At 43.9% G+C, this 12,756-nt stretch overlaps 1 protein-coding gene across 4 annotated transcripts in view; it reads left to right on the plus strand.

Annotated features, from left to right (window-relative positions):
* Nucleotides 1-12,756, plus strand: part of RGS3 (regulator of G protein signaling 3) — an 805,262-nt gene that overhangs the window by 527,417 nt on the left and 265,089 nt on the right. For all 4 annotated transcript variants that reach the window (XM_069241285.1, XM_069241286.1, XM_069241284.1 and 1 more), the window contains one exon: nt 12,025-12,136. In XM_069241285.1, coding sequence (XP_069097386.1) covers nt 12,025-12,136 — 112 coding nt within the window. The remainder of the gene's footprint in view (nt 1-12,024; nt 12,137-12,756) is intronic.

The following is a 12,756-nucleotide window of genomic DNA, read 5'->3' on the forward strand; positions in this document are numbered from 1 at the left end:
CTCGAAAGAGGAAGAGAGACTCCCATCATTTTGATCCTAAGAGAGGACTCAGTGTTTACAGTGATAGCACCAAATAATACCAAGTGTACCATCACTCTGTGTGGCTCTCTTGGTCGACAAAGGGAAAGGTGATGCAGAAACAAGCGATACCTGGATGGATAGTCCTCTGCATTAGGATCTGCTCTACATTAACTAAAGAAGCAGCCTCCTCAAGGCCTAAGGGTTCACTCCACCAGGACTAAGGCGACTGCCACTGCGTTAATACTTTCTGAGTGCTTCTCCTGGATATTTGTCAGACTACTACGTGGGCATCAGTACACACGTTCACAGAGCACTACTTCCTCGACAGCCAGGTCAATAGAGCTGTGCATTTTGACTGCTTTGTCCTGCTGGACGTTTTGGTCCATTACATAATACTCTGCACTGGACACCGTGGTGATAAAAATTAGCAGAAAAAGGGGGCAGGGTGAATCTACACTGACCCCGCAGATCCATGGAGAGGGATGGGGCAAAGTAACCCACTTTGGTGAAGTAAGAGAAAAAAAAAAAGTTTTGCACAATTTTTCGATTCCTGTCAAAGATTTGCAAATTATGGTTTGCAGATCCAGCATAGGGCTTGCAAACCTTTTATTTTTATTTTTTAAAGAGGGTAAACACTGTTTGGTGCCTTAATGAAGCACTTTAACAGCTACACATTGGGTTTGATCTCAGGCAGCAGTTTGAGTTATGGTCTGCATGGCATGGCTATTGTGCTTATTTATAGCTGACCTAGTTATAACTTGTGATTTCAGTGTTTTTTTTTTTGTGCAACCCTGGTTATATTTTAGCTGTTTTATTTTTAACCTGTTTTGAGTTGTGTAACCAATGGTGACAAAAAACTTCACTTAGCCTTTGTTTTTTCATGTAAAATATGTCAGCCAGTGATAGCAATTGCATAGTTATGGTTCAGATAAACTTTCCATTTAAAAAGCTTTTTGTTAATAACCTTGTTTGAAGAACTTGCACAAATGTAGGTATAAGGTTGATTCATCCAGCAGAGCTTTGCATGTTGTGGTTTTTGCTGATCTATCAGAGGAACGTAGAAGTAGGGCGTCACAAAGCATTTTCATGTGTGGTGTTGGATGTATACTGTCATTAAAAAAACAGTAAATTACTGAACAAAAACTTAATTCTGAAAATGTTATGGTTTTATTTTCTCATAACACGTTAAATTATGTTTAAAAATAACTCAGTTTCTATGAAAAAAAACTATTTTAAAGTAAAGTTATACATATGATTGGGACTTTGCATGGCCTTAGGCAGAGCGCGGTGGTGGTTAACTGCAAGACTTGTTCTGCTGCAGTGATCTGTGCTGAGACTCTGTATGGGTATAAGCATAAGCCTCTGTGCCATACACCGCAGTGAATGAATGCAGGTCCTACTCTTTGGCTAGGCTTTGCCTCCAACCCCTGCATAGTCCCTTATTCCTCGCCAGTAACCAAAATGGCGCTTTTTAACTGTCAATTTCTCCCTAATGTGTTTAAAAGTACATTCTTAGTCCATTTCATACAGCAAAAAAAATGTTTTTAGAAACATCTCACCTGCAGCCTAGTGAAATTTAAATGACCATACATAGGCATGCTTTGTTTTGTAGGTATGACAGTCTAGGTCATCAGTGATTTCAAAGGTGAAGTGATGTAGCCAGTGGATTGGTCTGTGATGCTAAAAGTGAAGTCAATGATCTTTGATAATATATGTCTATCATAAGCCTTGGATTGCAAGTTCCGGTTTCGTAGTGAAACGTAACCGGTGTAGTGAGGGCACGTCCCTAAAATAAATCTTTAAACAAATCTGAATTTGATATGGTTGTAACTTTGTGGTTACTATTCAAATCATCAAAACAAGCGAGGTTTCCAGTAAGCCTTTAGTGTTAACCATGGTCGCTGAAATTTGCATATTCACATGCATTTTTATGTTCTAAGCAATGACAAGTTAACCTGCTAAAAGTCCAAAGGCAGCTCCTCTTTTGCAGGTATTATTATTATAGATATGCTTATCATAAACGCTGATAGGAAAGTTTCCTTTTATTTCACGACTGACGTCACTTAAATGGTTATAAAACAAGCTTGGTGTGACAGTTTAGATTAACTTTGATTTGTACGGTCTCATCATGTTTTCAGGTCAGAGTTCATTTCAAACTCTAATCGACTGGTAGCAAGGTGAATGTGCAGGAATGTAATATCTTCTTCGTTAAACGTGAGTAGCTGTGCCACTATAGAATCCCGCCTGTGCTTTACAAAACCTTAGGAATTACTCGGATTTCGGGCCACAATTGGTTAGAATTTCGGGCAGCTGCCAGACCTAACCCACAATCAGACTTGCTTGTTTGCGCAATCCAAACATACTAATTCTTAAATGTAGCACTGCATAAAAAATCTAGTATAATATAAATCACGGCTTGGAGACCTTTAAAGCATTATGCACTCTACGCCAAACTTAAAATGTGACTAATTTATACTCCTATAGCACCATGGACTTCTGCGCACAGTCCTTCACGTTCTCATGGTAATTTTCTCAGCTTAATTTACTTGCACAAATCGTGAAATAAGTTTAATTCTTATGGAAAAGTAGCACACAGGTTTCCTCAGCCATGTAGAGAGTTCTCGACTTACGTGGCACAAACATCTTAAACTGACTTGGTGGGGGGAAAAATGGTTTCCGTCTGTGGCGTCAGTACCTATAGTTTGCCTAGTACATTTCTGCGGCCAAGACAGGCCTCTGTCCAAGTCCTGGGCCATGTCACAGCTGTGGACTTGTAGTCCTTTGGTCGGCTTTTCATGTGTATTACTTTCAACTCTTTACTATCTCAAGCTGTTCAACACACTGTAAACCACCTAACGTTCAGTCTTGTGCCAATCAAGTGGCATACATATTGTAGGAAAGTAGCCTCTTTCTAGCTTGGTTACCCCCACTCCTGGCCTGTTTGTCAGTGTGTTTGACTGTGTTCATCGGGATCCTGCTAACCAGGACCCCAGTGACTGTGTTCTCTCCTATAAATGTTGGTTGCTGGTAATTTTGTATCCCCACAATTGGCATACTGGTGCCCCTATGTAAGTCCCTAGTATATGGTTCCTAAGTACCCAGGGCTTCAGGGTTCCAGGTGACCCCTCTGGGCTATTCAGCCACCCATAAGAAGCCCATGCAAAGGGTTCTGCAAGCCTGCCATTGCAGTCTGCGTGAACCGGGTGCACGCACCCGGTTTCACTAAGGCTCACTGTACCAGGTCACTGTAAGTCACATGTGCGGTAGGCCCTCCCAGCCCAGAGGGCAGGGTGCAGGTACCTGTGTGTGAGGGCACCCCTGCATTAGCAGAGGTGCCCCCACTAACTCCTGGTCTATTTTACTGGACTACATGAGTGCAGGGATGCCATTTTATATATGTACTAAACATAGGTCACTACGTATGTCCAGCTACATAATGGTAACTCCGAATCTGGGAATGTTTGGAATCAAACATGTCGGAATCATAACCCAGTGCTGTTGCAAGTATTGGAAGTATGATTCCATGCATTCTGGGGGCTCCTTAGAGGACTCCCAGCATTGCTACCACCACTCTTACAGGGTTTCCCGGGCAGCCCAGCTGCTGCCACCCCTCAGACGAGTTTCTGCCCTCCTCCTGCTTGATCTGATCAAGCCCAGGAAGGCAGAACAAAGGATTTCCTTTGGGAGAGAAGGAAACATCCTCTCCCTTTGGAAATAGGTGTGACTGGCTTGGGAGGGGTAGCCTGTCCAAGCCACTGGTTTTGCTTCGAAGGGCACATTTGGTGCCCTCCATGCATAAACCAGTCCACACCAGTTCAGGGACCCCCATTCTCTGCTGTGGCGCAAAAAAAGACAATGGAAAGGGAAGTGGCCACTCCCCTGTCCATCACCACACAGGGGTGTTGCCCAGAGCTCCTCCAGAGGGTCCCTGGGTTCTGCCATCTTGATTCAAAGGTTGGCAGGGAACTCTGGGAGCATCTGAGTGGCCAGGCCAGAAGGTGACATCAGAGGCACCCTCTGATAGGTAGTTACCTGGTTAGGTGACCAAGCCCCCTCTCTGGGCTATATTGGGTCTTCCTCTGGGGGGGGGAGGGCTCAGATTTGGCTTGCAACACTCATGCAGGACTCCTCTGGAACCTCTGCTTTGACTTCTGGCATCAGAAACTACGACTGGACCCCCAGGAACCCTACAAGCTGCAGATCCACGAGGAAGACTCTTCTGCAACATTATATCCGAAATTCCTGCCAGATTTGCAACATTTCCTCAGGTGTGCATTCCAAGAAGACTGCAACTCTTCAGCCTGCACAAGAAGAAGAAGAAGAAGAAGGAATCTCCCTTGGGGTGAAGACATCATTCACCTGTAACTACAGGTACCTGGCTGCATAGACGACCGGCTGCGTGGATTTCCCCTCATCCTGAGTGGCGCGGATCCTGCTTCACAGGTGGTGGTCCAGAGAGTCTCCCTTGGTCCTCTCTACCAGCTGTCGCACTTTGGTGGTGGTATGTCCTTTCCACTCCTCGCAAGACAGTACCCCCGTGCACTGCGTCCTTTGCAGCTGCCAAGGCTTGTTTGCTCCACCTCCAAAGGGAGCTTCAGGCGACGTCTAGCTCCAGCCCCCAGCACTCCCTCCTGCAACTCCTGGGCCTCTGCGGTGGCCCTCCAGCGACGTGGGAGCAACTTCTGTGGTGCTGTGTGGGCTGCTTCTGAGACTTCTGTGACCCTGCCCTGTGGGACACCTGTGGGTGCTGCCTCAGCTCCTGTGGGCCTTCTGCGACAGAGGTTCCCCGGTGACTCCCTCTCCTGGGTAGAGTCCTCCTGGGCTTTGCTGGTCCCCGACAGCACCCCTTTTCCTCCAACCGCACGTTTGCCTTTGCCAATGCTTGTTGGTGGAAATCCTTCTCTGACGCCCATCTGCAATTCAGCTTCCACACGTGGGACACCTTTTGCACACATCAGGAACTCTTCTCCCGCTTCTGTGCTGCAGTACTGACCTGTCTTCCTTCTTCGTCGACCAACTCCAAAAGGTACCTCTGGGTGGGTAGTATCTCCTACTACCCCTGGACTCCACAGACAGTTCTGGACTTCGTCCCCTCCCTCCACAGGTCTCCATCTTCGGTTTTCCGTTGCTAGTGCCTTGCAGGCTGTTCTGGGTGTCTTATTTTTCTTCTTTTCATCCTTTGCGGTGGTTTTGGGGGAAATCCAGTGTTTTACTCCTGCATTTCTGGTCGCTGGGGGGTACTGCATCACTTACCTGTGTAGTTTGTTAGTACTCCCAGCTCCCCTCTACACGATTTACTTTCCTTGGTGGGGGCCCTAGGTTCGCATTCCACTTTTAGTATATGGTTTGGGCTCCCCCTAGGGCTACTATTGCATATTGCTATTTTACACTGTTTTCTAACCTTTTTTAATGCCTTTTACTGTTTTTTTTAGTGTATGTATATAGTGTATTTACCTACCTCCTATTGGAGGTTTGCCTCTCCAGTGTTTTCTGATATTGTTAAAAAAAATAAAGTACCTTTATTTTTGTACAACCAGGTGTTTTCTTTCTTTCTTGTGTGTAAGTACTGTGTGAATGTAGTGGTATTGCATGAGCTTTGCGTGTCTCCTAGATACGCCTTGGCTGCTCATCCACAGCTACCCCTAGAGAGCCTGGCTTCTAGACACTGCCTATATTTCACTGAGAGGGGATACCTGTTATAAGGTGTACGGTTCATAGGTACCCACCATACACCAAGCCAGTTTCCTACACACATCTTCTCCAATATTTTTTTTATAAAAAAGAGAAGGAAAATCGGAGCTTTTAAGAAAAGCAAAAAAGGCTTTCAAATGCAAACCAGTTGCTACAGCAGACCATATCTGTGAAATAATTGGAGATTTCTAGTGCACATTCTTTTGAGGAAGATACTCAACTAAGTATTGAGAATTGACTGGATCGATAAAAGAATAGGCCACTCCCATCCTTTCTGCACACACCTTCCTCTGTCCCTAAATGGACGAGTATCGATGTTCCAAATGCTGCTGCTCTTTGGATTTCTTTATGGGTTCTAGAGGGTAATGAGGCTACTACCCAAAACATTATTAAAAAAATAGATCAAATACTGACAGCTGGGGCTCACAGTTAGAATAAATTCGGCACCCTTAAGTACCCACTTGAACAGGGTGGGTTGGCCCTTCCAGATTTTGAATGTTACCTAGCATCTCAGTTGAATCACTTTCCTCAGAGGCTGAATAATGCCCTTGGCTCAGAGTGGATGTTGGTTTCTGATAGCTGCTCCAATATTATGTTGCAATGTGCATGTTAGATGCCCAGAAAGATTAATCGGGATATTCCTTATCTAGTGGTACTAACATAACAGATTTTGGAATGTATATTAAAAAAAAAATATGAAGTGGGTCCCTTTGATCCGACAGGTGTAGGCGTGGACATACAGACACTTTTTAAGCTTCAGTGGTAAGCCGTTGCTATTTGGTGGACCAGGGTGGACTGAGGGTGGGTGCACACTATTGGATGACCTGTAAGATGAACATAACTTCATAACATTTGATGAGGTCAGACACAGATTCATCTTTGGGTGGGACATTTTTAGTATTCTTTGTGAGAAGTACAAAAGCTGCTAGCCTCCCAGGGGAAGGTTCTCCAGGGCTCCCACTTAATCCTTCACAATGTCGACCATTGCTAATATGTTAAAGGATAAGAGACCCGTTGCCAGCTTTTAGAAAGCACTTTACTCAGAACTTCTCACAGCCCTCACTCCGAATTCAATGGTAGTGGGAACTAGATATTGAGGCCCGGCCATGGATGCCTGATGGTACAGAATACTGGTGTATCATTAAGCACTGTCACATAACACAAGATTCCACTTTAATCAGTCCTGTATATTGGAATGAGCATATCTCACTCCGAGCATTCTATGTGGAATCTATCCGACTTGCTCAAAGGCATGCCCAAGGTGTCAACAAGATAGTGCAGACTTGATACACGCAATATGGACATATCCTATGGTGGATGTGTATATGGCTGCTGTGGCTGTTGTCAATGGGGCAGCGGAGAGTAATGTTATACAATCAATAGCCACAACATATTGGGCCTGAACCAAAACAAGTTAAACCCCGCTATGGATTTGTCTCCCTCACAATGCTGTTCACCAAAAGAAGAATCATTATACATTGGCTACAGCCACTTTGCTCTCCTCTGGATCATTGGAGAAATGGTGCAGCAAAATTGTTGGTGGCAGAGGACGTATGCATGTTTGCAGTGAGAAGGGCTGAAAAGTCCCAAAGAATATTGAGATTAGCTGCAAGTGGCCAACAAATTGAATGGGGAGGCAAGGGACTATGATGGCAGCTCCCTACATAGCCTTCCTCAGGGGGTGGAAGGAGATAGTACTAGAGTAGCAAAGCCTGAACTCTTGATGGATTGTGCAGTGGTGAAACAGGGAAGACAGGAGGTACTGCACCCAGAATGCAATTATTGAATAATATCAATGTTCACGTAGTCTGAGCTGCTGTTTCTTCCTTGCCTTTTTATATACGAGTGTGCATTCTAAACTGAAAATACAAATGGTATTTAAAAAAGAAAAAAAAAGAAATGTAAAATACACATTTCTCTGTACGCCACATGGACATACATGAATTAGCTTCTCATTTGCGTAAAGGTCCAAATGGTATTTCTTCAAAATTTGGAAGGGAGTTCTGGTAGTCCAGTCGCTAGGTATATTCTGCTACCGGCAACAGTAGTCTCAGCTTTGCAGTCAGTGTCCGAAAACCACACTTTCTGCCACAGGGGCATGTTCGTTTTGACACCCCCTTGGTGTTCATTAATCACCAGATGGATCCCTTGAGGATCTAATACCTGAGGAATGACAGTTCGGTTTCCCTGCAACAGCAAACACTTTTCCACTATTGACAACTCAGTGCAAATGTAAAAGGCAATGAGCTGGGTTTTGTGTTCTGTCGTCCGATTGGTGAGGTGAGCGTGCTTAGTAACGTCTTTCATCCCCTGTGTGGTACACAGGCTTTTTTTGCCACGTCATGGCATTTGTCCCTCAGAGTGGCCTCTTGAATTTGGTCAGTGAGCAAAGGTGGAAGCTGGTGATTACCCATCCTACCTAACGTCTTGTTGTTTTCCACAGATGTTGTGAGAGATAGTTTGCTAGGTTCCTGTTAAAATTGTTAAAATCACGACGTGCAGGCATGTGAAATCGTAAAATTACTTTGTTTAGCGATTCTCCATATGGCTAGAGATAGCCAACCTCAATTCCAAAGTTCTCAACTGACAAACAGTGAACGTTCTTAACTGTCAAAGAAGGAACGCTGTACAACATGGAACCGCGGAGGGGGGACAAGGAACGGGTAAACCATTATAATACCAACATGAGAATATATGATGTGAAAAGGTATTTTAATAAAAATATGTATATAATGAATTATAACAGTTCCTTTGGCCTGGCCTGTAATATACTTCAAGCAAGTATTCCCAGAACTGGAGGATCCATTTTTCCACGAATAGGGACAGTTTGTATGTGGAGCCTCGGAAGAGTGACACCAGTGGCTTGTGGTTGGTGCACACGTGAAAGTGACTGCCATAGAGGTATACATGAAAATGTTTACAACCCCTAGAATTTCTGTGGCCTCCTTCTCAATCTTTCTCATTGTTTTGTTGCTCGGACAGAATGGTGTTGAAAACAGTAGAGTTGGCATTGACAAACAACTAAGTTGGTTTCTGTGCAAACTTAGTTTATAATGAGACTCTTTTGTTCATTGGAAAGCGGACTCTTGTTGTTTTTGACTACTTCCATGTTACATCACCATTCAGGAGGTCATGCAGTGGCTTGATGAGAGCTGGATGAAGTGCCACATTAAATCTGCATTGTCAGAAAGATGTGAATCTGTATCCAGAGCATTCTGCTTTAGACTTTAAAAATCCACATTTATTTATATTTCCATGATTCTGTTTAGGAGAGCTCAGATGTGGTGTTCGCTCCTCCATAGTGGTAGCAGATAATAGGATGCGTTCTTCCTGCTCAACACCCTGAAAGACATGAAAGTACAGTGTGATGCTGAAATGCCTCAGCTGCACTCTAGATGCCAAGACTGAGGTACTTGTACCTCCTGAGGCTAACGTAAATAGACAATGTTATGTACCTTGAGTTCATGCACAACTGCATCCAGAGATACCTGTTTTCGGATCAGTTTGCTGAACAACTGGGCACCATTGGCTTCCCTGTCTATATCGTCTACTGTCTGAGTGAGATGCCATTCCTTCTTTTAATGCTTCATTTGAAATATACATGTCTACGCAGATTTTTACTTCAAAAGGTAGTTCATGCTCGCGCAAGCATGCAAGTGTGGATACCAATGGGGGTGGGTCTGACCACCTTTTCGACAATGCTGCCTTCATCGACTGCATTCACTTCATCTTCCACCTGTTCTCACACGTTGAAGGACATACATTTATGACAAAGTACCACTGGTTGAATAGATTTGTTTGTGTAAATTGACACGTTCCCTCTTGGGTAGCTAATCCCTTCAAAAACTTCAGAGTATTCTTTTAGCATATTGTCTAAATTGCTGACATGCACCCTGAATGCAAAGGCTGCTATGTCCAATGACTCTGCTGCTTTGCAGCTGATCAGTGTGTTGCCAGCGGTGCCTGTGACCAATAAACTGGGTACTTTAGGTTTTTCTTTGTGATGCCTTGCCACAGAATGTGCCAGCAGTCTTAAGTGTCCTACAGCTTTGGACAGATATTTAAGTTTTCAGAGTCCTGCAGCGTATCAAGCATAGTGTAGCACAAGTCTTAGGTAATTGGGACATCAAAGACCCTTGAATGTTGAGGTGACAGTTTGATTGTGAGTCTTGTTTTGTCAACTTTTCTCTTCTAGAGAAGAAATCAGGTACATATGTTCTTCCTCAGGACTTGTCATCCTCTGATTTCTTTTTTTTGTACCTCTCTGGGCTGGCTTAGAGGCGCTTGACTGCCTTCTTGTGACTTCGTTGTAGTATCTTACTCCCACTTCATGCTCTCCAAAATCTAGAAAAATTTGCTTTCCCACATGCCAAACAGGTAAACAGGTCTTGCCTTTGAGCTTGTGATATCTTCGCGTGGCGGATTCCTGCAGAGCACAGGTTTTGGCACAGCTTTTGTGTGTTGATGTACTGTCTGAAAGTGGCCAAAGGTATGCCCAGACACAGGTCCCTTGCTCACTGTGCAACTGGAACCAAGCTACACCCAATTGAAGAGTCACAATCAGGGCGAAACCTGTCTTGGGTTGCTTGTGTTCTGGTTCGGAGAGTACCTTGCTTAGGAGTTAAAGTTGGACAGTTCTTACTGGGGCAGGGTCATGCCTGATTTGTATTTGGCTGGGTCTAATCTGAGATCAGATTGTGGGTAAAGAGCGATGGGATGAAATGGTAACCTGAGCTATTGCCACTGGTTAGACTTTTTGTAAGCATCCTCCCTTCACCTTTTGTGTGTTTGAAAGTAGCAAGGGTGCCATGCCCTTGTAGCGAAGAAACATGACAGAAATCGAGGAGTTTCAGTTTGCAAAACGCACCTAGCTCATCAACTTCACTTGAGGGAGACGTTTACCCAAAGAGCTTTCTTGTGCAAGAATTCCCTCACAGTGTGTGGGTATCTTTAGAGTCTTTTTCCCTTAAACATGTTAGTGAAACTTTACTTACATTATTTCTATTTTTTAACCTCACAAAGTTTGAGCTTTACAAAGATTGCAACTTAAAAAAACCTAATAAAGTTGCACACTCAATTTTAACATTCGGTTGATGAGCACAGTTACCACCAGGATCGAAACATTTACGTCGTTTGCATCCCTTAAGCCGTTTGCCCAGTTCTCACGGTCAAATCACACTTTCCCCCAGGGCCCTCAAAATTTATTTTGATTGTCAAAGTTGATTGACCTAACAGCAAAGCTGGCACCTAGCTGTAAAGCAAGGTGGCATGTTCCTTCTTTTCCAGCGCGTAAGAATTTGTCAGGGTCTCTGCTCACCTTAACTTCATTGCCGACGTTCATCTTTGGTGCAACATTGTCTTTGTAAAATAATCTCTGATTGAAACACTATTAGAATTGCTGATCTTTCACTCTTCTTTCCCAGCCACTGGCTTTACCTTGGTGTCTTTAGTTGTCATCCTCCCTCCCTAAAGACATTTTCTGCTGAGGTCCCCTGGCCAGGTCATAGACTTTCTTACCCATAGTCACTCTTGACAATCCTCCTTAGAGTCCTTTGCTATTCAAGTATTGTGTATCCAATCCTATCTTCATCTTATATGTGGCTTCCTCTCCAAGGGTGATGATATTAAGGCTGCATCTCTCATGTATCAGGTATGCATATAGCCAGCATCCTCCAGTCTGGCTGCATTAAAGTTGGTGTATCTTACCAAATGGATGGTTGTTGGTTTGTTATCCGTGTGCACGAGTACCTGGAAATCAATATACCTATATGCATAGTTGCATATAATTCTTTTGGCCTGTGTGCATGAATGCCTCTGCATTATGGCCACTGTGGCATGGCTGCTTAAATGTATATTTGGTGTTTGTGTGTGTGCGCAGTGGCAGTCGATTGGGGGGGCACTCAGTGTCTTGGTTTATATGCATGTATGCTTATACTGTATTTTCTTTTTCACGTAGAGCTCCACACAACTTGAGTGCTGTTTCAAACACTTGGTGGAGGGTGTCTGTCTAGTCATTATTGGTAGTAGGCGCTTTGTCGAGTAAGAGGATGACAATAAGTAAGATCATCCACTGGGATGAAAATCGGAAGCCTGTTGTAGAGTTAGGTGCCTCGCTGCATGTATGTTGCTGTCCCTGTATAGATTCATTATTACATAGACATCAAACCTAATTATGGGATCACTGCTTATTCAATGTTGTTATTCTATTTGCATCCAGGCATCGATTAACTAAGTTGAAAATCATTGCTGATATAGAATTATTTTTCTTTGTGGTTTCTTGGCTTATCAGCTTTGTTTTTATTTATACCACAGGTTACACTTTTTGTGTACTCTGATTTATTGCTGTTCACAAAGGAAGATGACTATGGACGTTGCAATGTGTTGAGGAATCCACTTTACCTGCATAGTACAAAACTCAGAGAGGGTAAGTAGGCCATGTCGATCAGCAGATGAACTTTGTAGTGTTTAACTTTTTCAACTTTGGTGGTGTATACTGGATAGAGATATTGATGTATGTGGAATTGCGACTAGACAGTACCAGTGACAAGGAGGTCCATGATTCATTCTGATGGTGGAAGTTCCTATGAAAAGGGAGCTTAAACTAGTTCACTTGTAAGCATATCAGTCAAAATGCTTGAAATTCCTGTTGTCCTTTGGTTATATCAATATATGCCTGTCACATTCCCTAAGTAGCAGGCACTGAAACATTAATTGCTCGCAAGTTGGGCATAGCAATGGGAATTAAGTGAATTAAGAGAGACTTTTGGGCCCGGGAGGAGGGGTTTGGAGAACACAAGCTCATTCGGTTTTTAATGGACTTTCTGCCCTCATCCAGTCTTCTCCCCTTGGGGGGTTGGGGCGTAGAAATACTTATGGCACTGGGGGAGGGGAGGAGCACTAGCTCATCGCAAGGGGACAGCAGCCCCCCTCAAAAAAGTGTCATTGGTGTCTAGTGGAGTTGATCCCTGCTTCCCAGAAAGAAAACCACCCACTGCATCCAACCCCATGCTGCTAATGGACAAAGCTCGTGCGAAGCGTGGGTTC

Source organism: Pleurodeles waltl, chromosome 6 (assembly GCF_031143425.1).
Source record: "Pleurodeles waltl isolate 20211129_DDA chromosome 6, aPleWal1.hap1.20221129, whole genome shotgun sequence".
NCBI classification, from domain to species: Eukaryota; Metazoa; Chordata; class Amphibia; order Caudata; family Salamandridae; genus Pleurodeles; species Pleurodeles waltl.